This window comes from Leiobunum rupestre, chromosome 8, assembly GCF_980474605.1.
Source record: "Leiobunum rupestre chromosome 8, qqLeiRupe1.1.hap1, whole genome shotgun sequence".
Lineage (NCBI taxonomy): Eukaryota > Metazoa > Arthropoda > Arachnida > Opiliones > Sclerosomatidae > Leiobunum > Leiobunum rupestre.
Genome location: NC_143391.1, coordinates 26,757,042 through 26,783,893, shown reverse-complemented (window position 1 = coordinate 26,783,893; position 26,852 = coordinate 26,757,042). Strand labels below are relative to the sequence as shown.

At 39.3% G+C, this 26,852-nt stretch overlaps 2 protein-coding genes across 6 annotated transcripts in view; one reads left to right on the top strand and one right to left on the bottom strand.

Annotated features, from left to right (window-relative positions):
* Window positions 1-10,240, bottom strand: part of LOC149932948 (brefeldin A-inhibited guanine nucleotide-exchange protein 3) — an 85,929-nt gene extending 75,689 nt beyond the window's left edge. For 2 of the 5 annotated variants that reach the window (XM_090156751.1, XM_090156747.1), the window contains exons 1-22: window positions 10,167-10,240; window positions 8,722-8,907; window positions 7,969-8,616; window positions 7,707-7,900; window positions 7,534-7,585; window positions 7,389-7,470; window positions 7,188-7,322; window positions 6,931-7,119; window positions 6,837-6,867; window positions 6,687-6,765; window positions 6,343-6,621; window positions 6,143-6,275; window positions 5,982-6,082; window positions 5,719-5,918; window positions 4,928-5,650; window positions 4,646-4,836; window positions 3,679-4,583; window positions 3,458-3,616; window positions 2,658-3,394; window positions 2,117-2,593; window positions 1,879-2,049; window positions 1,684-1,807 (exon numbers count right to left, since the gene is read on the bottom strand). In XM_090156751.1, the coding sequence (XP_090012877.1) occupies window positions 1,684-1,807; window positions 1,879-2,049; window positions 2,117-2,593; window positions 2,658-3,394; window positions 3,458-3,616; window positions 3,679-4,583; window positions 4,646-4,836; window positions 4,928-5,650; window positions 5,719-5,918; window positions 5,982-6,082; window positions 6,143-6,275; window positions 6,343-6,621; window positions 6,687-6,765; window positions 6,837-6,867; window positions 6,931-7,119; window positions 7,188-7,322; window positions 7,389-7,470; window positions 7,534-7,585; window positions 7,707-7,794 (4,856 nt within the window). In that variant the 5' untranslated portion in view covers window positions 7,795-7,900; window positions 7,969-8,616; window positions 8,722-8,907; window positions 10,167-10,240. Of the gene's footprint in view, window positions 1-1,683; window positions 1,808-1,878; window positions 2,050-2,116; window positions 2,594-2,657; window positions 3,395-3,457; window positions 3,617-3,678; window positions 4,584-4,645; window positions 4,837-4,927; window positions 5,651-5,718; window positions 5,919-5,981; window positions 6,083-6,142; window positions 6,276-6,342; window positions 6,622-6,686; window positions 6,766-6,836; window positions 6,868-6,930; window positions 7,120-7,187; window positions 7,323-7,388; window positions 7,471-7,533; window positions 7,586-7,706; window positions 7,901-7,968; window positions 8,617-8,721; window positions 8,908-9,390; window positions 9,409-10,166 lie in introns of those variants that run through there. The other 3 variants (XM_090156750.1, XM_090156749.1, XM_090156748.1) reach the window with 3 other exon arrangements.
* LOC149932947 (2-Hydroxyacid oxidase 1-like) lies at window positions 9,936-13,924 on the top strand. Its single transcript, XM_090156752.1, has 11 exons — window positions 9,936-9,954; window positions 10,176-10,332; window positions 10,429-10,546; window positions 10,604-10,637; window positions 10,705-10,907; window positions 10,968-11,020; window positions 12,709-12,884; window positions 13,090-13,181; window positions 13,371-13,529; window positions 13,595-13,664; window positions 13,725-13,924. The coding sequence occupies exons 2-11, from the start codon at window positions 10,187-10,189 to the stop codon at window positions 13,787-13,789; spliced, it is 1,116 nt and encodes a 371-aa protein (XP_090012878.1). The 5' UTR covers window positions 9,936-9,954; window positions 10,176-10,186; the 3' UTR covers window positions 13,790-13,924.
* Window positions 13,925-26,852: the final 12,928 nt, after the last annotated feature.

The following is a 26,852-nucleotide window of genomic DNA, read 5'->3' as shown; positions in this document are numbered from 1 at the left end:
TAATAATTAGTAAAATAACATTTTTTTAATTATTAATGTACCGTATGTCCGTATATTGCTTAGGAAGTTAAGACTTTTAAGTTCTAACGCCGGCCGACATCTGAATTCGTGGAGTGACACTTCAAACCAAAACTAAAACTTAATAATATTGTTTGAAGAAAAACCGCGCAGGCGCACTAAGTATTAAGTATTAAAAACCGTGATGCATCTCCAAGGTCATTCAAAGCATTTGTTCTTTGTACGTCGTATAGGTACCGTTTATTATTTCCACCCCAAAAAGTTGCAAAAACCTGTCTTTGAACTTACAACAGCTCATTCGAGTAATCGGATACCCGACTATTCAATTTTTTGGTACTCGATAATCGACGAGTGTTTTCCAATTACTTATTCGAGGTCCAGTTCGGGTACTCGATTTAAAAAAATGCCGAGTAATCAATGATGTTCGAGTACTCGCACCATAGAAATAGAAATGAGACTAGAAGCAAGATTAAACTGTGGTGATCGAGATGTAGGAGTAAGAAGGCTGCCATGAGAGTGGAATCACCAGTATTCTTTGTGGGAGAACGAAATCTATTTAAAAAATTTAAAGTTTCATTTTTTTTAATAAATGGCGCACTCTCATGGAAGCCTTCTATCTTTCACTTTTCTCTTGAGATTACCGGATAGCTCAGTGGTTCTAGTCTCATTTCTATTTCTATGACTCGCACAGCCCTAGAATTCACCAAAAACAACGGCTAAAAGTAATGTAGCAGACGACGTGCACTGGTCATGGTCCAATTTATTCTAGGCCAGGGGGGTCACTGGTCACCTGTCCACTTTCAAAAAAATCCTTATTTCCCACCCTGTCCTAAACTGAGGTGTAAAGCAGGCTTGGAAATAAGCGGTGGTCACTGGGTCAAAGACCAGTTTATTAATTGCTTGGACCAGTTTTTTTATTCAAAAGCTAGGGGTTCACTGGTCCAGTGTCCAGTTTAGTAATTCAAAAGTATCTACCGTATTATTAACCAACTGGTCTACGTGACCACTTAAATAATTCATGAGTTGGGAGTCACTGGCCAAATAGACCAGTTTAGAAATAAACCTTATTTCCAAGCCTGGTGTAAAGAGAGTAAATTCATGAAATCGTCTGCTTATCCAGAATTTATCTACTTAAATGGCCACAGGCAAAAATTTTGGGAAAACATTTTTACTCAAACTATTTGAGGAGTAAAATGACGTCATAGGGTTACTCTTGTTACCTTACTCTGAAATCCCAGAGCAAGCCAATAGTATCCACCTAGAGGGATGTAGGAGCCAATGGGAGAAGTTCAGAAACTACTACATTTCCATCTACTATCATTTGTTTTGCAGACAAAAATCCAGTAGCTTATTAACTCTAGATAAGTTATAGAGTAATATCGGCGTGACCTATGTCGACGTCACCCATGATTTTTCCTATAGATAAAAAACTGCCCTCGAAATGGCGGCCATAGCCCAAAGCTACAGAGCGATACTACTCTATTGACTGTACCTTGTACATAAAATACAATCAACTGAAAATTGAAAGTTAAAAGTTTATTTAAAATTTTAAATAAAACTTTTATTGTACTGTGGACTTTCAATTTTTAATTTATTGTTTATTAACTCGTCAACTCAGAAGGTTAATTTAAGCCGCTTCAAAGTGTTATGTTAGGTACAACTTACCTAATACAAGCGCAGCCTAATCTGGAGACAGATTCCACAGATTGAGCGACACATTCAGTTAAAACTAGTAAGAGCTGATAGAACATCAAATTTGCATCCTCCTTTTCTAGTAATAGGCCATTTTCTATTAAATTAAATGATCTCAAAAAATTAAGAATCTTTCAAAACAAAATTAAAATAGAAAATTAACTGTACCAGATAAATCAATTAAATAATCCACCACCAGATCAGTTGTTAGACCACAGCATTGTTTAAAATTTGTAGCGTAATTATCCCAACCCCGATATATCCTAGCAGTTCGTCTCAACCAATTTTGAAGCATTGGTAACAGCAAATGGTTTACACATATTATACCGAAATCAGGACCTAAATGGAAAGTAAAATTACAATAAAAGTATAAAATATGATTTACAAAAATGATAACTTAACATACCCGGGGTAGTTTTGAGAGAATTGAGCAGAGAAAAGAGGGTCTCCATAGTGTGTGGTTGGTATTTTCTGGGACAAGTGGAAACTGCGCCAACTAGACCTTCAACCAAAAGAAACCATACGTGCAAGATGCCAGTGGGTTGGTCTAACATATCCAAAGTGACTGTAGAATGTAGAGATGGGTTGTTCGCAGATTCACTGCAGGAAATAATACTGTCTTTTGGCCAAAAACTTCCGCTACAATCCAAGCTTTGAACATCCAGATTTTGAATTAATGGGTCAACCAAAACAGGTTCCCTTTGTACTTGAATTCGGTGAGCCGAGTTCAAAACTGGGCAAGCTGGCATTTTGAACATAAAGCTCAAGATTCCAGAACACCTCTCCAGATATTTCAGGGCGGCCAAACAAAGATCCAAAGGCCATGGTTCATTAGTACCAAGCTGTTCTGGTGTAATGAGATTCTGATTGTCCTGCATCTCAGCTACATAGATAAATTAATAATTATTGCTTTATGTATAAGGGTATCAACTATAGTTTAGTCTTACTTGGTCCTCTAACATGTTTCAACAGGCAAAGAAGACAATCAACAGCTGCATTAGCAAAAACTAAAATGTTTTCTGTACCCAAAAATGCATTAAAGACATCTAAAACTACTCTTAGATATCGAGCTTGTTCTCTGTCTGTGTCAATAGACGAAAGTGGCTTTCCCTTCATGATCATGGGTTCAGACAATCTCACAGCCCTCAATGCCCCAAACAAAGGCCTCCAGCCAGAGCGTACATCAGTAGTGCAACTTTCCACAAACTCGCAAATTGAACTTATAATTTGTTCTTGTACGTCTAAGTCACATAATTCGAGGCACAGCAGATTTTCAAATGGTTTGAACAGGGCTTCATTGAAATGAAAATGTGGTAGTTCCGGGTGAGCACTAAGCAAAGCACTGACAATATCATGGATTGATGTAACTGCCTGTTTGGAAATTTCTTGTTCTTTGTGACAAGCCGCCTCAACAAAGTGTGGAGCAACTACACTCCAAGCTTTCATAACGTGTATTAATGGTCTTCCTCCTCTTGCTGAATGCAGCATTACATCCGCTAAGCGATTCATCAGTAAAGAGTTTGTTTGGAGAGTTCTCGGGTAGCTTGCTTGAGAGTTCCCAATATTAGACATTTTAACTAGAGTACTGTTAGAAAAGAGCTGTTCTTGACTAGCTGCGCATAGCTCGGTAAGAAATGTAATCAAGGAGGAGAGATTCAGTTTATTGGAAGCCTCTTCAAACAGTCTATGAAAAAAATTAATTAAGTAAGTGCATAATACTTGGATTTTAAATTTAGATATTATTTACATGTCAACTAATTGAGATAAAGCTTCCACAATTGGCTGAAGTTGTTTATCCTTCAAAACACCACCAGTTTGGTTACTTTGCTTTAACAAATTACCAATATCAATTGATTGAAGATTTTCTCTTCCAGGAATAAAGGATAAATCCAAAGGAGGCATATCTCTGCAGAAAAAGTTCAATCTATGAGTAAAATATACAAATACGTAAATTAATAATGCTTTTACATAGCTTCGCTAGAGGGGTATGCAGGCAAGTAAAATCCATTTGTATCTCCTTTGTTTTCAGAGGAAGCATTTTTCCTGGCCGATACAACTGGCAAAACTGCAGTCTTCCCATGAGCGCTGAAAAAGGAATGTTCCAGTCCCATAACATAAAGACAGCATCTAAAAACATGCTTCCAGCAATGAGGGCTATGGCTGCCTAGTTCAAGGCCTTTCTTTAAGATAACATCTAGACTCAGTATGTGAGAAGGATGTAAACGGAGTGTTTTGGACCAGTTAGTCAGAACTGTTTTCTTCAGTCGAAGTCTTTTCGAAGTGGTGTTTGAGGCTGCACTATGGATAAAACTTGATTCTTGATTCATTGGACATGAGGCAATTGCCAGCTGAGCAAAAACAGCTCCGCAAGAAGACTGAAGTCCCAGAAGGTTGCAAAGTTTAGCCGAAATTTGCAATGCTTCTAAGCTTTCAGACACAGCTTCCCTGACTCTTCTATTTTCCTCCTTGGCATTTTCTGTCCCAAGAATGAGACCAAGATTGTCCGTTATTCCACATTCATTCGTTCCATTGAGTAGAACAGAGGGAATATCCAGAATGATATCCCACGAGCTTGTTAGAATCAATCTTGCAAATTTCAAGCCAGCTTCTTTAGCAGGTGATGAGTTTATGTTTGAAACTGCCCTTTCCAATCTCTTATAGTCGCTTAAAAGCTGTCCCCCTTGCTCGGTACTTCCCAAACCATCAAGATCTATTAACAGGTTTATCAAAGAATGATTCCTGTTATCAACTGGGTTATACCCAGAAAGTTGCAAAACGTTCTTGGCCATAACCTGTTGGTACAGTTCTGACAACCAAGTAGCAGACAAATAAACTAATACACCACTACCATGAACTTCTTCAATAAACTGGTTCTGAAGAAAGAAATTATAAATAGATCATGACCTTTAATAAACAAAGATTAATTTCAACCTACTTCAGTCATGAGATTTTTTATTGTTTTCCCTTCATAGTATCCACTTTTTATTAATTTTAAATTTAGAAGTAGCGTGCTGTAAGTGGCAAGGTAAATTCCATCGGCATTGACAATAGTAACTGGTCTCAGGTTATTCTCATCATTTTTTGGTCTTTGTAAATCCTGATTTTTCCATATTCCTACAGAGAAAACTAAACCATTGAAATGGTTTATATCTTTTAAAGCACACCATGCAAAAAGAAACCTTATACTACAGAGATTAATTTTTAATGGGGGTCTCACCATCACAATATTTGGATGCAAATTCCTGAAGGGCCTGGTCAGCTTCTATAGAGCTTTTCACCATCAATACGGAGGGTAACAAATCAATTAAAACATCCAAAAAATGTTGAGCATTTTTCCTTTCTTGAAGAGCAAATTCATCATATGCCTCGCACAGCCTTTCTACTCTTTCCCTCTCCTCTTTCCCGCGATCTTCCTGACCTAATAGGGTTCTCGGGGCTTTTTCACGACGAGCTGCTTCCTCCAGGACTTTCTGTTTTTCTTCTTCCTCTAGTTCTCTGTCTAATTGTTCAAAATCCACTTCATCTTCAGGACCCTCCGTTATACCGGAGGAAACATCTTCATTCGAAATTTCATCCTCCGACACATTTTGAGGTGATAACTGATTATCATTTTCATCAGCATGGTTTTCATTCTTGGATTTTGTCATTTCCATTTCATCTCTACTATCTTCAACTTTGGTATCTTTAGTATTTGAATACTCTTCATTGATTTTATTTTCATTTTCAACTCCGGGATCGCTGTATTTCCTCTCCAACGAGTCTGAAGCGTCGTCATCAATATCCGATAAATTATCTTGAATGCTTAAAGAATCTCCTTCGAAATAAATTTGTTGCGCCTCACTTTCAGTCACATTATTCACTTCGGGAGACACTTTTGAAGAGTCCTCTAAAGAATCATTGTCCATTTCTTCTTTTAGGGAAATCTTTTCCAGGGTTTTTGCTATGAAGAAATCAATTTCATATTTAACATTTAAAACTTTGAGGCTACTAATATTAATTCAATCATACAAGTATTAGGATTTGTTTTGATTTCTGCTTCATCCAGAAACTTGTACATTTTATTTATCAAGGAAACATGATCTTCTGTGAGTCCCTTTCCATCCATAATAAATTCAAGACTGTTTAATAAAGCCAAAATACAAGACACGGAAGCACAACAAACAGTTGAATCTTGACTGTGACTACATTGACTAAGACTGTCCATTATTCTAGCAAAAAAAATAGTGAATAAAGAAATAATTTTTGTATAAAAATACCAATGATTCAATTACATTTTCAATAGATCCAAATCACTCGATCTGCTATTCTTATTACTCAAGTCATAAATTGGTGGAGCAGCTAATTGAACTACCAATTCTGGTTTCTTCAAAAGCTATAAATAAAAATATACCTAAAAATAAGTACAATGAGAAATATCGCATTATATATTTACGTCTTTCAAGGCTTTCAAAGCTTCTAGCCTGTGTTGAGCTGGTGGATAAAGTAGCATACGATGGAAGAGAGAAGCTAGTACAGCTCTAAAAGAACCAACACATCCAAACAAACGTATAAATTCAGCTGAGAGCCTTTAGAGTAAAAATGTGGAATTATTATGTTAAATGTAGGTAGTGAGGTTGTTTACAAATTATTTACATATAGATGGTTTTGGCGTTACTGCTGAGACACGAAGGTGCTGCGTTTAAACATCCCGATCCTCTGCCCATTTCCCCTTTATTATCCCCACCTGGGTTTGTTTGCGAAGTTATGTATTTTTTGTCAGTTTTAGGTGATCCTAAAATCTGCACCAGTAATGGGCAGAAGTCCTGCCAACAAAAATTTACAAAGGCTTTCTTGTTTCGAACTTCAGCTTGCAAATTACTCAAAACGCAAAGGAAACACTGGAGAATCAAAGGTGCAACAATCTTTTCTTGGCTATGTATATACAAATTTAAATTAAAAGAAACTTTAGAAGAAATGGAAATAAAATTAAAACTTACTTTAGAGAAAGTTTGAGTTTATCGCACAGAAACTTTAAAACAGGAAGAATATCATCCATAACATCAGACGCGTTTAGATCTAAAAGTTAAAATAAAAATTGATAGGAATGGGGTTCAAAATATGCTTTAGTAGGATTAGGATTATCTCACTTTCTGTATCTGAATCATCACTGGTATTACCCTTCAAAAATTATGTAGCATTATTATAATCCCATTCACAAAGCTGCAATATTATAAACAATACCTGATCTGCGGAGTCAACATCTTGAAGAAAACTGCAGAAGGCTTGCAGCGTTTGGCTAGCAGCAGCTACAGCTGCAGTTTTAACTTGAACAGAACCATTTATATACACATCACAATAAAGCTGAAGCAGTTGCAAAACACCCAGTGTGCTCAAGTACCATCCTGATGTATAGGCCATTTGAAGAAGTATCTATAGAAATCAGTCACATAACAATAGCCTTCAAAAGAAGGTTGTCCATCAATTTTCCAAGGAATTACTTTAAGAATCTCGAGTTGTGTCTCATCTTGAAGCATTGAAACCGACTGAACTGCTTTAACAAGCTGAGAGGGAAGCCATTTTTCTTCATCCTCGGTTTCAAAGCTAGCTTGGAAACTTTTATCACGAACAATTTCCTATAAAAAAAATTGTAATGTGTACTTTGCTCAGTCAAAATAATTATAATTGAAAATGAAACATACTTCAAATCCTTTTATGGCATGAGATATAAGTTTTGAATTTTTGGATTCCAAGGCATCTTGAAGTGCACATAAACATGTATCCCTAAATAAATGGCAGTTTAAACACTGATAGATAAGCATTGGAAAATATTTGATCGAAGATCACCTTAATTCATAAGGTGTAGCTCTCATTAATTCAAGCTGATTTGTTAGTAATGCTAAATTAAAAGGATGGTTAGTTAGATAATTTTTGAAATCTAGTAAGTAGTAGGACTTTAGTTTGCAGCAGTGGTCGTTAGTTAAAGCAACAGATGGTAATAACTAAAAGGATTCTAGTACCTTGAGCTTCTGAGCACCTTTTATATATCTGGGGGAATTTAGATTGACTTGTGTCCTTTAATATCTTTGTGAATATTTCCTCCATCATTTAAATAAATTAAATTTCATATCATCAGATACAGATATTCTTATTTTCATTCGGACCAGACAATTTAGTAGATGCAAAATCTTCCCAATGAATAGCCTAACAAGGCCTACAAAAAATGATGTAATTGAGTGTTTCAATGTAGAGTGAAGATGATGATTAAACCGATACGCTTACGTTTACAAAAATAAGATTCCACGCATCAATTTATATTTCATCACAAGTAATTAAGTAATAAATGAACAAAGATTCCCTATGCCCTGTCATCGACTGACACTATGGTTTAATAAGGCCATATGGCATCAAGGTTCGTCAGCGACGTGTCAAGTGTGAATGAAGAAAATAGAGACTAAACGTAGCAGCCGTTCCCAATTTTCATTGGTCAAGTACTCTCACATGTAACAACCACAGGTAATTTTTCTAAAAGTGCAACCTTAGAATAGAGTAATATCGGCGTGACGTATGGCGACGTCACCCATGCTTTTTCCTATAAAGTAATGGCACTCCGTAGCTTTGACCATGGTCGCCATTTTGGTCGCGATTTTTTATCTATAGGAAAAAGCGTGGGTGACGTGCCGTGACGTCACACTGCCATTACTCTATAGATAAAAAACTGCCCTCAAAATGGCGGCCATAGCCCAAAGCTACAGAGCGATACTACTCTATTGTAATAACCAGGAGTCCGTAAAGTTGGCACCATTATTGCACAAACTTTTTTTTTAAACATAATCAGAAGGTAGGAATACTATCCAATCTTACAAGAAATACCAAGATACTTTACCAAATAGATTATTGACACGCTCCAAATTTAATCTATATTGTAACCTAAATTTGCAGGGTTGAAACATGGGCCAAGAAATCTTTTATTGGCCCATGGTTGAAATGTTTAGCGGTTTGTGACAGTGACTTATGGGCGTGTCACGTGTGTACCGATCTGTGACGTATGGGCGTATTCAGCGGTTTGTGACTTTATGCGGCTAATGATACGTCATCGAGAATGGCGGAGCTTGTAGAATCCATGGTTTAGCGGGGCCCTAATGTACTGCACTGGCTGCATTCTTCTGTTAAACAATTTCCCGTTTTCCTGAGTTCTTGAAACTGGCGCTAATATCGGCACTGCAAAAACGCCTCAGATTTAATTTTTTTTTTTACTTTTTTTATTGCCTTTTTTCTGTAAGTAATTTAACCTAAAATAGGGTAGGTTTCATAAATTTTAATTGAAAAACAAACATTTATTTGCACTTTCGTAATCGATTTTCTGAAAAATCCGCTAAAGTATTCAATTTTAAGATAAAATTATTTTTGTAGTGGGGCATTTCACACTCCCCCGCATCATGCCAGCGTGCTCCCCCGGGTAGTGGTTCAAATTAAGGCGTCCATTTTCCCAGATGGCGGAAAATACTAGGACAATTGGGTCAAGTCGCCAAATGGTTTTGCATATCCTAATGACTCTTTAAACACCCCAAAAAATTAATGTGGAGCCTAAATTTGAAATGAAAATTCGAACAATTCCGTACGCAGAGATTGGAAACACCCTGTACATACAAAATGGGGTTGCAAAATTGAGTTCATTATACAGACTTGGATAAATGTGGCTACTTTTTTACTAAAGCTGATTGATTTAATTAGTCCACGTGAGAATTGAGATAACAGACAGGTAACGGCCGCGCCAGAAAACGCTTTCTCGTGAAGGGAGAGCTTGTAGGAGCTTTATTTTGCTCAGACTATTTACCCTACACGTTCCCCGTACGCGTTTTCCAGTGAGCGCTTAATTTGTGTCCTTAGTACCAAGAGAACAGACTGAAATTTTGGACCCGCCTAACCCAATGACAGCGCTGCTTCCAAAAGAAAAGTTTAGTCTAAACTGTGAAATTAAGTGATCGAGTGACATAAAAGCTAGAATATAAGGCCTCAAATGAATATCATCTGTTATGGAGTGTTGAAAACACAGTAACCCCCACGTACATAATTACTTATGGGCATATAGTAAAGTTTCAGTTTTCAAGGCGATTGGGTTATGTATGAAAGGCCTTCAGCTCAAATTATCATACTCCGATATTTTTTCCCCTCGATCCGATATTTTTTCCCATCGAAAAAGTTCATTTAATACGAGCTTCCAATAAGCGCTCAAAGCATACCTAACGATTTGCTAGACAACCTAAAGTAAGAAGTTTTCCCTTAAATCTTTAGCGTATTTTGATTTAAAAAAATCGCTATCTTTATGGGTCGGGGAATGAGTTAAACCAAATAGAGACAGATAAAGGGAAAGAATTGTGATAATTTCATTCGACGTAGGGCCATAGACTAGCGCGTGTGTAGCAGAAGGAAATATTTCACCGAAAATAACTGAATAATTCGTTTTTAAAAATATTAACCTCTTTAAGCAAACGACAATATGGCCCGATCTTTAGAAGGAATGATTACGTTGGATGACTTTGAAAAATTCGCCTACAAAGAGTTAGACAGGAATGCCTTAGATTACTATCGTTCTGGGGCGGATCAAGAAAGAACGCTCAAGGCTAATGTTGACGCGTTTGCCAAGTAAGTAGGTGTATGTTGTACAGCTGAAACGCCAAACAAATATCAATAAAAAAAGCGGGAAATTCGAACTGTCAATAAAAAACGGTTTCCTGGCAGGTTGCGTTTTCGACCTCGATTCTTGAGAGATGTTTCGGTTCGAGACCTTTCCACTACTGTCTTGGGTTCAAAGATTTCATTCCCCGTATGCGTTGCCCCTAGCGCTATGCACAAAATGGTAAAATATTTAAACGGAAATCCCCGCTCATAAATTTCTATAAATATGATTTTTTAGGCCCATCCTGATGGGGAGATAGCGACGGCAAAAGGTACATTTCTTTTAAACTTTATCTGGTGAAGTTCCGTTTACATGATCACACCTTTACTTATCCCCAGCCTGTTCCGCGGCCCAGACATTGATGGGCCTGAGCACCTTGTCGACCACTCCTTTGGAGGATGTGGCGGCAGTGGACCCTAGTTCACCCAAGTGGTTTCAGTTGTACGTTTATAAGACTCGAGATGTAACGCGTTTCTTGGTGGAAAGAGCGGAGAGAGCTGGTTTCAAAGCACTTTTACTTACGATTGATACGCCAGTTTTGGTAAAATATGTTTTCCTTTTCAATAGTAATTGCTTTAACTAACGAGAGATATTTTCCTAGGGAACAAGACTTGCGGATGTCAGAAATCGTTTCTCTCTTCCTCGACATTTAAAGTAATTGATGACCTTAAAATATAACAGCACTAATTCCTAATAGCATAAGTAACATTAAACTCATAAATATGACTCTGAAAGATTTCCGTAAATGATAGTCTGTCGCGGAGCGATTGCGTAATCGGATGTTACGTAACAGAAAACTCGTTACTTCCTCTGCCCTTAGTTGACAAAGTTACTGCCAGGTTACTTTAATTATAATAAATGCGAGCGAAGACGCGTTTAAGTCTCAAATTCGGAAAGAAATACTTTCAGCTAGGAGCAACAAACACAACACCCCACACAAGGAGAACGCAACCCGTCAAAAGTCGTGGATTTTCTTGTGTACATTTTTCATTGGCTAGACGCTTTAGCGCCTGCTGCCGTCGGAAGGGGAAAATTCGGAAATTGTCTTCCCCCCGCCCGTAAAACTTTCATCGTAAAGGCTCGTGACGGTCGTCCAATGAAATTCGTACACAACCCTTCGTTAGCGTGTTTAAAGGCTAGCTGCGTTCTCCTTGTGTTTGTTGCTCCTAGCTTTCAGTAACGAAGAGAGTGTTAATAATAGCATAAGTAACATCATAACATAAAGTATGACAATTAACGAGATTTACAACCAAACTGATTTTCATAGTTATAGCGTAATCAAGATGTTTTCAGTTTTCTCAGCACAGAGCCCTCTAGTGTCTAAAATACGCAAGACTTCCGCTAAGCCGAAATATCTGGTTTCCGATAGAAAGTCGGAATATTAGGCTAAATTTATAAAAATTAAAAATGTTTTTCTCGGCGCCACGAGCTCATGTTTTTTTATCACGCGTGATTCGCACGCGGGCTTCAAAACAAAGCCCCTCGCGACTCCAGAACGTGCTCTCCGATATTAGGCTTAAATTTTTATCAAAAAGTAGTCATCCAAAACGGTAAGTCGCGAGTCCAAGCACGGCCAACTTTGATTTCTCGCGCATCTCTCGCGCTACAGCGGCCATCTCATTCGTTGACGTTTCTGTGTTAACCTATGAGCAAAAGATGTGTATGACGTCAGCGCCCCTAGCGGATTACTATTTTTAGTATAGTTTTTACATTGAAGACAATATAACCACCGAGCGTGGCGCTGAACTCCTACACATAATAGTACAGTTTATAGGGGGAAAATCCTTGCTCGCGGAATTTCGACGAATGTGTTGGCCGAAGTAGCGCGTACAGCGCGTGATCAAAGTTGGCCGTGGTCCAAGTCACAGCTTGGAGAGAGTATCAGGGCCGAAAAAAGGTTCGGTTAGAAAATTAGCATTAAAGCAATAGGAAGTGTCATACTTATAGTTATTATGTTACTTATGATAATAGTCAATTTTACATTCCAATTCAATAGTTCATTATAATTTTCAATAAGCCTTGGTTTATCCGTTAAAAATGTGCCTAGCAGTGGCGACTTTCGAGCGTCGTTAACTCACAGTTCTAAAGGCTATTAACGACTAGCGAAGAGCCACGTTATCATTAAAAAAATTAGCTATGAGAGAATAGGAAGTGTCATAGTAGATTAGTAATGGCACTTATACATAGAATAGGATAAGACTTAATGAAATTCTACTGATTGTATAATAAAACGTTTTTATTTACTAAAATAAGCCGACTAGTTTCGCCGATCCGTTCGGGTGCTTCATCAGGTCATATTTATGTTCATTACGTTACTTATGGTAATAAAAATACATGCACAGGCTGGCAAACTTTGAATCGTTACCAACTGACTTGCTGAAAGTAAAAAGCACTGGTGAGTCTTCAGGGTTAAGTGAGTACGCCAGTTCAACTTTGGACTCTTCACTTACGTGGAAAGATATACATTGGCTAAAAAGCATAACGAGATTGCCTATTGTGGTCAAAGGAATTCTAACAGGTAAATTCTTTACACATATCTGGTTAAATCAGTGGCGTAGCCAGGATTTTGTGTCGGGGGGGGGGCACACCATTGACAAAAAAAGTAAAAAAATTAAAATATTTGTACGTACGACCATACGTTTCGGGGGGGCATGTGCCCCCTGTGCCCCCCCCTGGCTACGCCACTGAGTTAAATACTTTCAACTATAATCTGGAATTAACAGCTGAAGATGCTATTCTCGCTGTTCAAAATGGAGTATCTGGGATTGTCGTGTCAAACCATGGCGCGCGTCAACTGGACGATGATCCAGCCACGGTAATTAAAAACTATAAGTCTATGATATTATTTCATTTTACTGAGAGATACTCACAGAGTAATGTCATTTGAGAAAAAGCTCTCTATAAACCTTTTCATGTGAAGAATGGGAAAAGTATACCTATGGAATTGCACTATAGGCAAAACATCTATTAAGAATGTACTAATGAAAATTTCTGTTCGTTATAGATCGACGTTTTGCCGGAGATTATCGAGGCAGTGAAGGGCCGCGTAGAGGTATACCTTGATAGCGGAATTCGCAAAGGGACTGATGTGCTCAAAGCACTGGCGCTTGGTGCCAGATGTGTTTTTATTGGAAGACCTGCACTTTGGGGACTTTCGCATAGCGTTAGTACAATTTAAAATGTGAAGGGCGATTTCCCGTAGTTTAATCAATTTCTACTTCCATAAAGGGTGAGAAAGGGGTGCGTCATGTTTTGGAAATATTGCGTCACGAACTGGATATTGCTATGGCCCTAAGCGGTATTTACCCAAATTTTCTTTATCTTATTTAAGAGCCATGCTTTACGCCAATAATTTTAGGCTGTTCATCCATTCAAGACGTGACACCAGCATTGGTCACACGAAACTGCACTTGCCGTCTTTAATTTTATTAATAAAATCAAAAAACCTTGTGTATTTACCTTAAGAAATCAGTTCTTTGAAACAAAGTTTTGTAAATTACATAAATAACTAAGTACAACTTAATCATAATATTGTTCCAAAAGCAAATAAAGGAATGTTCAATAAAACAATTGTTTTGGGGGATTCCTATTCAGACTTTGAAGTAGTAAGGACTTGGACTAATTTGTGACAGGGACGTTTCGCCTCCCCTAACACGAACATCCCTCTACTGAGCAAAAAGTCTCCATGTGACTCCTTCGCACGCGCGCGGGTAGAAACGCATTTTTTCGTTTTTATAGGGATCAGAATAAGTGGAGGGGGGAGGGGCGATTAATGCGAATTCAACTTCAGAAAGCTACCAACAATTTTATTACCATGCTAAGTAGCTTACTTATGCTATCAGTCTATCACAGTCTCAAATTATATTCTAAGCAGTTGAAGTCATTTGCCCAATTCCGTGTAATTTTAATTAGCGAAAAGAAGCATAAATAACCATGACATTGTAAGTATAATATACACGTAGTATAAATATCCCCCACAAGGGCTGACGCGAGAAATAATGTAAATACACTTTTCTAAATACGTATCATTCTCAGTGGCGTATTATATTCTTTTGAGGCCCTAGGCGCAATTATCTTATAATGCCCACAGTTCTTTTATTTTTTTTATGTATTTTTTGCGCCCTCGAGACAACGAGGCACTAAGCGCACCTATTAGGAAATCAATATGTCAATTTTATAAATACTAGCTAAATTAAATTTCTCAATTGAAATAAAATTTTGCAATTTCATATAATGAAATAGACTGTGGAATTAGTTCTCTGGGTTAGGTTGATTTTTTTAAACAGAAAGGATTACAAAAATGTATCGTCTTGATGTAAAAATTATTTAATTCCTTGGCTCGAAAAAGAAAGATTATCACCAGATGTAATAACTAACAAGTCGGCCAAGGCTATAATATTAGTTCCACATCGTGAAAGCTCACGCGGGAAAGAAAGTGGGAAAAATAATTTTACATCATATGCTGAAATCAACAAAATTCAAGATGAAAAATCGAATTGGAACAAGACTGCTCAAAAAAGAAAAAACCTTTAATTTTTCCCTAAGCCTTGGCGTTAGTTAAAATTGTGAAGCATAGCGTGAGCCGTTAACTTCTTTATCTATATTCAAAGTTAGCGCTCTGTGTCTCAAATCCATTTGGAACTACGAAGAAAATACGCATACGCTCACTGAGCTTTTTTGCGGGTTATGTAAGATTCAAGCATAGTTAACCAAAATTCGGCGAAATATTTAGTATTATATAGTGAGCTAACTAACGTTTTGGAGGATATAGCAAATGCAAACGGAACCCTACTGCCGAATGTAACGAGGATATCACTTTAAGCTGTTAGTATAAGTGAAGTAGGGATGAAACTGTTACAAAATTAATTTTAAATTAATAAGCCTTGGTTAAATTAAAATTAAGTCTGGTAAAAAGTTATACCTCAAATTGCACGCAAATAGCGTTAAAATTAGCCCAAAACATTCTAAGCCTTCTTTAAATTAAAATTAAGTCTGGTAAAAAGTTATGCCTCAAATCGCACGCGAATAGCGTTTAAATTAGCTCAAAACATGCTAAGCATTGGTTAAATTATAATTAGGTCTGGTAAAATATCCGCAATAGCCCTCCTAATAACTACATCAAGTTTCAAAGTTATACCTCAAATTGCACGTGAATTGCGTTTAAATTAGCCCAAAACATGCTAAGCTAGCTTGGTTAAATTAAAATTAAGTCTAGTAAAATATCCGAAATACCCATCTTAATAACTACATCCAATTTCAAAGTTATACCTCAAATTGCACGTGAATTGCGTTAAAATTAGACCAAAACATGCTAAGCCTTGGTTAAATTAGTACTATTATTAATACAAGGGTAAAATATTCGCAATACCCATCCTAATTATTACATCCAGTTTCAAAGTTATACCTCAAATCGCACGCGAATTGCGTTGGCCATACACGGCTCCGTTAAGTAAGTGTCATACTTATTTGTTACTTCTGGCCATACACAGCTTCGATAAGTAAGAATCACACTTATTTGTTACTTATGGCCATACACAGCTTCGATAAGTAAGTGTTACACTTATTTGTTACTTCTGGCCATACACGGTTCCGATAAATAAGTGTCACACTTATTTGTATCTTCTGGCTGGCCCTAAATGGGTTAGAGTGTGCAATAACTGGTGGCTTTACCGAGGAGTCGGGGTCCGGCTCTTGTAACCCATAAGGGCGGTGGCGCACTGGGAGATGTTAGCTCTGATCAAATGGTCCTCAGTGCCGTCTTTCCCATTGGGCCCGTTGGGCCAGGGCCCAGGGCTCCGAGTTCGAAAAGGGCCCCCTCAGGCTCAAAACAAAACCATTCAACATTAAAATTTCATATTTGCAATAATGGCTAAGCGAAGGAAAGGTTTATCTTGGCCCCACTTTTTTTATTTAACGGAGACATTTTATTGAAATCGGCGGGCATATTTAGTCGGAACTGATTTCTACCTTCGAGGGCCGGCGTTAGGGCTTGCGGGGCTCCTTACCCCCCATAACAAATTTGCCGAGGAAATGTTCTAAACAAATAGGGTTCGCTCGCTCGGTGAGCAAATTCATAAAATTGCTATACACCTGATTCCCATAAATCAAATCACAGGAATCTGACCGAGAATCTTTTTTTTTTCGGAGCCAAAGAATAATCTTCGAATCTGGAATCGAATTCGAATCATAAAAGCTTACCCGGAATCAAATTCGAATCATTGAATCGTCTCAGGGCCCCTGAAGGCAGCGCTTACCGCGGGACCCGAGGCGGTTGCCTCGTTCGCCTTGCCCTAATACCGGCTTTGTCTCTCACCAACAGTTTTCCGGATACAGTCAAAGTTTTAGGTTGACTATGTTTAGAGTGCGAAGTTGACGTCAAACGAGCTTTAAGTAGGTCCGGTAAGATATTGCCACTATTTGATACGACTAAATTATGACGTTAAATTTCGGGTTTACTATTCCCACCGGCGCGGCGGATCCAAGTTTTGTTATTAATTTTCTGAAATAGCAAATAATGAATTTCAGAAAACCGAGTATTTTATTTAAACATTTTTACTATTTGATTTTGTAAAATTTACAAAATTATTTGACATTCCCATAAAATTTTCGCCCGTAAGCCCGGAAACGTTTGCAGTGTTTGAGATAAGGCGCTAAAATGTTTCATGATGCATTATCTTGAAGTGTTTCCCTCTTTAAGGAATGTGTATGAAATAATTATAGCAAAAAGAAAATATACTGTATCCTAACAAAAAACTTTTAGCTTCTGTATCTTTGCCTTTGTTTTGTGTGAAATTTCCTTAGCTCACCATATTATTTATAGCATAAATCACATAGTACGAATAAGTATGACACTGAACGATTTCTGTGAAGGAAAATCTGTGACAGTGATTGTGTAATCGAAAGTTTTGGACGGGGAGACTCTTCCCTTCCTAAACTCTTCGCCGGTAAATGCCAGGTTAGTTTGATGGCGATAGTAACTATCGTAAACGCATTTAAGTTTCAAATTTAAAAAAAAGTACTCTAAAGGGAATATAACCTGCAACGCGATATGTATGGAAGACCCCACAATTTTAAGGATTAACTCTCAAGTAAACCACTAAGCAGCTCCGATGCCTCGAAAGCCATAGGGAAAGCGGCCAACAGCGAAACCATGGATTAAACACTAAAGGATGTTCCACGAGCGAAAAAACGCAAAAATACTCTGTAACCTTGCCACCTAGCGGAGCGAGCTCGCAAACCGGAAATTGTTTTCTATCCAGGGGCAAACAAACGGGAGTGCAATGATACTTCGTTTATATACTTACCGAAGATCTTTATTTTAGGATTTGAAGCATTGCAGATTCAACCTTTTCACTATTTACTATTTGCAATTTTAAACGAAATTGAAGATTGATAAAAGAAGCGTGTTTTGATCCATGTGGTTATAATTTTGAAATAAAAGAGCAGACGAAAATCCCGAAGTTCCAAAAACCCGCGAAATTATTTAAAAAAATACGAGATGGCGATACAAAATCATATCCGGTGCCCCTAGGGGATTTAAGCGCGGGGGGAGGAAACACGTTACGACCAAGCCAACGTGAACTCGGCATTGAAATCTTAGCTCGTGGAACATCCTTTAGTGTTTAATCCATGGCGAAACCGTTGGAGGGCGACCAAAATACCAGAGGTTATATTCCCTTAAAGAATGAAGCGAGTGTTCATAATTCTGATATTTCACTTCCGATTCAATAAGACATCATTATTTTCCCAAAGCAAGCGTTATTTATATTTGCAGAAGTTAATTTTCTTCTGATACTTGTGAAAGTGTTTTAATTTTCAAAGGGTCTGGCCTCGTTCATCAAAAGTTGAAAATGGCTAACAGCAAAGATTTCCCGCGCGTTGTTACCTGGAACTTACAAAGTAATTCTAAGATCGGTGTCAGTTTTTAGCAACATAATGATTTAGGTTGTCATTGGCGAAACAGAATATCATAAAAAAATTTCCATTGGGTGATAGGAAATATAATATTTTGTTACTTATGCCTTTAGGTATTTAGTAACCCAGAGAATAAGCCAATGGAAAAGGCGAAAGAAAATTATATCAGCAATGCTAGTAGCACGTTTAGAAAGTTGGAGGCGAGAAAGTCACTGAGGAATTGTTTTAATATCATCCTACGATTGATGTGGCCAAGAAGTTAAAGCTATCCCATAACGCTATCTTTTCCCATTTTTTGCTGTAGTGTTATTTACCATTATTTAACAACTTTTCCCATTTTATATCAAGTTATTTACCATCTGTTAAATACCACGCTTTCATAGTCGATGGAAATTTACTCAAGCTAAAACGTTGATATTTGGTATATGATAAAAAGTTCCCTTTACTTAAAATTTTCAAACCTGGCGGTATTTGTTCGAATACTTCGGTTATTTTCGAAATCAAATTTGACAAATGATTTCTAAAAACCGAAATATTTTGTTTTTGACAAATAGCCAACATGGGCGCCAGCAGACATTCTATGGGAGTGCCATGATATAGAAACCTCACTCGCTTCGCTCGCTCGGCGGTCACACAGAACGGTTTGATAAATGATAACGACCGAGCTTTCCGTAAGTGATATAAGACACATTTGAAGTAAATACTCTACTGCAGTGTTTTCCCCAAAACGAAGAATGACAGTTCAAGTAATACGTTGGTGCGGACGGGCCGCGGTTCATTTTTCGGTATTAGCCTAGTCCCCTTTAATCGAAAATAAATTCGGGAAAACCTAGACCCAAGAAGGGGCAACGGGGCATAGCTCATTGAATGGGGGGAGCGGCAATTACTCCCACGCTGTGTCCGTACATGATACCAAAAATAAATGATAATTTTCTACTCGCCCTGCCCTACCTTGAAGAGTACTCGGCTACAGCCCATACTTGCTATCTCGTCGCCACTTTGGTGCCCCCAATTCGTACGCCATCATAGGGGGCCCCCAAAATAAAAAGTGCCAGGGCCTCACAATATGTAAAGACGGCCCTGATGGTCCTATCTCCACCTCCGACTTCCGTGCAAACTGGCCGCCTCGGCGGATTAGGTAGCCTGCTGTGGGGCAGCGGGCCTCCATATGTGGGCATGGTGGTCCTGTTTCCCGGCCTTTTGGAGTCACACTGGGATCTCCGGTGCCAGCTGTGCCGGGTTACTTGGACTGCTGTGTGCTCGTCGTTCCCCTTTAGGAGCTCTTTCCAAAGGGTTTGACTCCCTGCCTCCATAGGTGGGGTGTCGGCTGGAGTTGCTACAGCATCCATTCTTAATCCCACTGCTGTGTGCGAAGTGGGGATTGGTCCACCCATTGCTGCCCCTTCTGCTGGGTTGAGTGGCTTGCGTCAAAGGTGCGACCATCAGTAGTAGGGTTCTGCTACCCATGCTGGATTTGTCACCTGTCCGGGCTAGGTGGACGCTGGCGTAGGGCACTATGATGATAGGCCTCCGGTGGTATGGTCTCTGTTACTAGGTACACCGGGCTATAAATTCTGACACACTGGTTATGTCACCCAGTTAAAAAGATGTGGAAGGTGTTGCAAATGTGGACGACGACAGTTCACAACATTCTAACGAAAACAATAGTCCCACTCGAGAGAGAGAGAGATATATATATATAATGTGGAACTAAAAAGGTGTATGTTAAGAGCTATCTTTACTTAAATTAGTATTTAATTACACTTTAGAGCTTGAAAAGTGTCTTGATAAAACAGTTTAGGAACTTCATACATCTTAAAGTGAATTAAACTGTGTAGTACGTAGTTCTTCGTGTCAGATTGCAATTTATTATCACCAAGATAAATAATGAATACATATAGGATTTATCCGTTCCTTTGATATGGAAAAAATATATATATTACCACGAGACGTAACACCCGAAAAGGCGTATTTCAACAGCTAGTTTTACAAAAATGTACATTTAAATTTTATTGTAAAGCTTGAAAAGTGTCTAGGTAGGTCCATTCTTAATCTGTTTAGGGTCAGCTTGTGTTTGCGTCCATGGCCGGGTGGAAGGCACAGGGGAGGCAAAATCAATGGGGACGCCCGCGCTGGTAAAAAGGCCCTTCACCAGCGCCCCTTGAAAGTTTCCATCATAAAGGCTAGATATTCCGTAAGTTGCCCCGCTGAAAAATTTCGTGAGCAGACTTTTCATCCTAGAAAATCAACAGCGATAAAAATATGAATTTCATTTATCCGCCATAGTACTCTCCTCTTTGTGCTACGTTTAAAACAACTTTATTGCATAAATACATTATCAGTAAGTGAAAAATTAGTAACTAGATTGGCTTTTCCATTCGTATAAATGCTTAATTTCATCTTTTCAATGAGGAAGCAAATGTTGAAACTTTAAAGGGAGTAGAAACTATATCTAAAAATCGTCTGCTACCACGCTACATGACTTGGTTTTAACGTAAATAGTGCTAATCACCCCAAGCTTTTATTAAAACTGGTGGAAAAAATTTAAACCAAGCTCGTTTCTACGAAAATCATCGAGGCCACCATATCCTTTCTTGGGTATTCCCCAAACTGAATACGTATATAGTATTCAGTATAATCAATTCATTCCCGATATAATGGCGGCATGACCTCTCGACTTGACTGTAGGAGCATTTGATTAGGATGCAGAAACCCTCAACTTGACTGCCGAAACCCTTGAGTTGGAGATAGGAGCCTTCGACTTCACTGCAAGAGATCGCGACTTGGTTGCAGAAGTCTTTGATTTGTCTATAGCAGCCTTCGATTTGGACGTACATGTATATGCGCTTACGACTTGGCTGCAGAGGTTTTCAAAATTCAGTTACTCAACGTTTAAAGCTAGGTTTCCAAAGGCGCTTCAAAATTGAAAAATTCTTAAAAACCAACTTGCGTGAGACCGATGATATTTCGTCAGTCATTTTATCTCCCAGTACATGACAGACTAAAGCACCAATATTTTTGGAACTAGAGTTAATGGCCGATGTAGATGATGGAGGCTGTACAACTTAGCTACGCAACGCTTTAGTTTCTGATGAGGCGCTTGAGTATTGCAATTTGGCTTTCGTCATGGTGTCGTTCGCCGGTGTCACGAATGAAGCTGCAACCGCTCTAATGGCCGCGTAATAAGTGGACTCACCCGATGGAATTTGAATTTGGATATGGCTACCGGTCTCACGGGAAAATATCCACGTGCTTTTTGGCTGCAGAAACCCTCGACCTGGGGCTATTCTGTAAAAAAACGGGAATTCGATCTCAATACCCTATACCATGTCGAGATCGACATCGATAATTTGCATTGATTTAAGCTTATTTGAAATCTTTACAGAATACCATTCGTCGAGATCTCGAAGTTCGAAAATTGGATTTCGAATGTTTACAGAATAGGCGATTAAATAAAACATCTTCAAGGAAATCACCAAAAGTAATATTTCCAAGATCCAGGACTGGCAAGTTACTGTTTATATAGTGCTTGTTGAAATAATAGAAGCCTTATTATGTAACTACCTGATTAAAATGGAACACTTGTTGCCTACTATACAGCTAAAATGTTTCCAAAATTTCAACAAGCACTTTATAAACAGTCACTTGCAGGTCCTGGCTCTCGGAAAAATTATTTCTTGGCAATTCCCCTGAAGATGTTTTATTGAATCGCCTATAGGCCCCTGATTCCTTGACGATATATACCAGGTGGATACTTTTCACTTGTTCCGGGATTTCGGAGAAGGGTAAGAAGAGTTACGTTATTACGTCGTTTTAATACCAAAACGGCTGCCTGTGGCCTTTTTAACAGAGAAATTCTGGCTAGCAGACGACCAAATTCGATTTACTCTCTTTACACCTCCTTTTCAGAAGGAGTAAAAAGAGTAGCCTTAAAATCTTAGAAGGTGGAACAGACGAACAGTTTATGGTGTAGAGGAATTTTCAGCCCCGGAACAGGCGAATAGTTCGATTTAGGGAGTTTTTCACCTTTAGTCCGAAAACAGGCAAAAAGTATTCTGTATTCAACCAAGGTTCGTAAAAGAAAAGCACTATATATGTGCAATTGTCACTATTAAACCTTTTCAGTTGGCATTTGCAAAGCGCAAAACTATCTCCATCCATGATACGGAGATGTAATCAAAGACAGTCTGCCTCTTTTTTGGGGAGCAGCAACAGCCTATTATGGATCCAAATTACCCACCCGTTAATTTCTTCAAAATTCGTTTTGATCACATATCTAACATCTATTTAGAGTTGAGATACCTTCTTTTATAGCGTTTTATAGCCAGATTTGCTCTGAATGTCTCTAAAGTCATTGATATCACGGCTCTCACCCCATTTGAGAAAGAAATGGGGCAGTGGCGGCTTAAGATGGCTGGATCCCCGGGGCGGCATTGTTTTGTCGGCGGGCGGCCTTCTCGCCCACCCCTGCCTAGCTATGGCCAGGGGCGGCTGAAGGGCCGGGCAACCCGGGCAACTGTCCGGGGCGCCGGTTTGAGAGGGGCGCCGAAATTTAGTTGCACGCCTTTTTGGTTAACCAAGAATTGGATTTGTTAATAAAAATTTTAATGAAAGCATAACATAATTTGAAAAATCTTTCGCTAATTAGAAATTTAAATCGTTTTGCCAACAAAAATGTCCACCAACGTCGGTGAACGTTTTTTCGCTACTATTTACTTTACAATAGTAAATAAACCATAAAATTGCAGTGGATAGTACATCTTAGAGACGACGTTGTCTCCAATGTCATTGGTGTAGATGATGAAGAGGAGAGGTCCCAGGACCAAGCCCTGTGGGACCCCAGATGATGCTGGGAGCCAATCGGAAGTGGCACAGGGCAGAACAACCCGAAATTCAAAATTTTCAAGGTAAGCAGAGAGCCATTTTAGCGTGCGACCCCGGACCCCATAAAAGTGGAGCTTGGCCTTGAAAAGCTGGTGGGGGACCGAATCAAATGCTTTACGGAAGTCAAGGACACGGCAGCATAGCTGGAACGGGTTCATCAGATTGTGCTGGATGAAATGCGTAGAAATGGCAGACGCACAGACATGCTCATCGGCTTTCAGAACTTGGGACAGGAGAGCAATTGGGTGGTACTCAGTAGGATCGGATTTACCTCCAGGCTCCACCCTTGGGTATCGGCGTGACGTTAGCCTGATTCCAATCGAACGGAATAGCACCGGTGTCATATGACAGCTGGAAGATGGTCGTACGCGGAGCCGCTAATGCATCGGCGCACTGGCTCAATACAATTGACTGTATGCCATCAGGGCCAGGGACTTTATGCGGTTTGACTTGGGTCAACAGCTAGTGTATTCCTTTGACTGAGAAGATGATGTGCAAGAGGCGCCAAGGGCGGAACTACGGCTACATCATACGCCAGAAAAGTACGTCGGAAGGTAGACGCCAGGAGATTGGCTTTGTCTACTGCTGTGGTGAAGGTCGTTCCAGAGCTGGAGAAATCGGGAACTCCCGCTGACTTCGCCTGATTGGAGACTAGCTGGTAGAACTTTTTCCTGTGGGTTGTGATATCCGACGCTACTTTGTCATCATGATGGGTGCGCGCAGCTTGGAGTGCAAATTTGACCATAGCACGATGCCGACTGAAGGGTTGTACATTGGCAGCAGAAGGGTACTTCCAGAATCGGTTGTACGTACGCTTTGTGATGCGCATCAGACGTCTGAGGGAAGAGCCTACCCACAGGAGATTATGCCTGGAGGATAGATGCTTTGTGGGAACATGGTCCGTCACCACTTGCCTGACGGCCGAGGTGAAAGCGCTCCACATCTCTTCAATAGAAGTGGCATCGGGGAGGTGGATATCAGAGAGCAAGCATGCCATAGACGCGAAGTCGGCCTTGTTGAAGTCAGGAACCGATCTAGGAGGATTAATGGGTAGGGGCGGACCCCACGAATACTGAGCAGCAGAAAATCATAGTCACTGATGCCCGGAAGATGGGAGACAGTTTCAAGAATGTTGTCATCGGAAACCAGAATCAGATCAAGGATGTTGACAGCTGAATCACGTACCCTGGTGGGCTCAGTGACACGTTAGTTGAGTTGAGAGGCCAAGAGAGTATGTAGAAAGCTCGTTGCCACTGACGAGGAACTTGTCTGCATAACCCAGTCAATACTGGGAAAGTTAAAGTCGCCGGTGATGATGAGATCGGACTTCCCCCCGGTTAGACATCCAAGTAGGGAAATAAGTCTCTTGGTGTACGTGAGGGTGGCCGACGGTGGCCGATAAATGTAGCAGAGACGGAGACATGAGGAGCCGATTGTCACCCGGGCCGCGACCGCTTCGACTTCAGTCTTCAGGTCCAATATGTAGGACTTGAGGTCCTTGTGGACGGCCAGGCAAACACCACCTCCGTGTAAGTTCCTGTTTTTCCGGTAGACCTCGACGTCAGGACCAAAAAGCTGGAAATACGATATGCTAGCATCTAGTTTGGTTTCTGTGAGCGTTATGAAGGGAGGACGATGTGTATCAATATAGGCACGGAGTGCGTAGTGCTTCGTCTTAAGCGAGTCGATGTTGGTGTACAGGAGGGAGAGCCGGGTTCGACGTAGTAATTGCGACGATGGTGGAGTATTCAAGCTCCATGTAAAATGACCATGTACCATAAAAAAGTTATTAAATATGTTTACACAAGGGATTATGTATTGTTATGAAAACGGTAAATTTATAACATCGACCTGGTAATGTTTTTTACGGGGGGGGGGGGTAGTTTAATTTAGTTTCAAAGTAATAGGGGCGCCAAAAATTTCCCTTTGCCCGGGTGAAAAAATATTCTTGAGCCGGCCCTGGCTATGGCCCGCCACCCTACCGAACTTTTTGACAGGAACCCCTAGCTACCTTGGCCCCCAGGGCGGACCACCCCCCCCCCCTTATGCCGCCACTGAAATGGGAATTTTTTTTTAAAGATTCTTGTACTGAAAAAGAACCCACGAAAAAGTTCCGAGCTGACACACATCTGTCATGGTTTTCAAGCACTGAAGAACAGTTAAATGGAAAAAGCTAATAGTGTAAAACCCAATGAGGTAGAATAAATAGAGATCCAAAATCGCCTTCCAGGACCTACCGTTTCGCGGGACAGTATTTGCCCATGATTAGGCCTAGTAAATGAACTTAATATAATCGTGTTTGCGCCATCTATCGAGCTATTAAACTGCAACCTTGTACCTCTTCGTGGTGGAAGAAAGTAACAGGTGGGGGGGGGGGCAACCCTTCAGGCTGGCGAACTAAGGCTCTGCTTCTTCCTTAAGCCAAGGTGTAAGGTATCGTGCTGAGGGCTGAAAGGTACCGGGGAAGCGAAAATACGTTATCATTAACGATCCCCTCAGGGAACCAGGCGAAACCCCGTTGTAACTAGCCTTCTGCCTGGGCAGAGGATTAAGGGCGGTGACCTTTTACTTTCCTCTTTTCTCGTGGGACCAAAATGGAAGCACAAAAACAACAACAAAAAACAATCAAATCGGGCAAGGGTTCGTCATAATCCGGCTCTAAACAAGGGAAGGGTAAATCTTCGGATTCTACCCGTCCTGTTATTCAACCAGGCATAGGTCCAACCCCTGAAGAGACCCAGTCTCAGGCCTCTAGGAAGTCTAAGGCCCAGGACCAGACCTTTAGCGAGGTTCTACACTTACGAGGAGTTTACCCGAGGTGTTAATCACCGATTTTGATTAAACTCGGGGGTATGTAGACCTTGGGGTAACATGAATTTTCACCAAGGGAAAAGTTACGCTGGGCTTCCGTTTTGCTATGGCAACCAAAAATGTTTTTGACAACTTAAAATGAAAAAATCTACATTTAAAAAAGCATGGGATTTTCTCGGTTTCATTTCATTTCACTGTGAAATTTTTCGAAAAATCAAAAAAAAATAAAATCTCAACTAAAATGCTAAATTTGAACTATTTTGGGTGAAATTCATCAAGTTTGGGTAAACTTCATTCAAATTTCGGTAAAATTGAGAAAATTTCAATGAATTTGATAAATAAAGGAATATTTGCAAAATTTTACCTAAATAGGCTATTGTCAAATAATTTTTTTTTGAAATCGACAAAAATTGGATAAATTGACCAAAATTGGGTAAAAAGACCAAATTTGGGTAATATGACCTAAAATGTTTAAAATTGGATAAAATCGTGTTAAGGCAACTAATATCGTCTAGAATGGGATAAAATGATAAAATTGAGTAAAACATCCAAAAATTAATAAAATTGGGTAAAATGATAAAATTTTGGTAAAATAATCAAAATTCGTCCAAATGAAAAAAATTTGTTAAAATTGTGTTAAAACAACTAATATCGGCTACAATTGGGTAAAATGATAAATTTTGGGTAAAATAATCAAAATTCGTCCAAATGACAAAAATTGGGTAAAATTGTGTTAAAACACGGACTTTGAATGGTTAAAACAACTAATATCGGCTACAATGGGTAAAATGATAAAATTTGGGTAAAACAGCCAAAAACGTGGCTAAAGATGATTAAAATTGAATAAAATGAATGAAATTTGGTTAATAAACCGGAA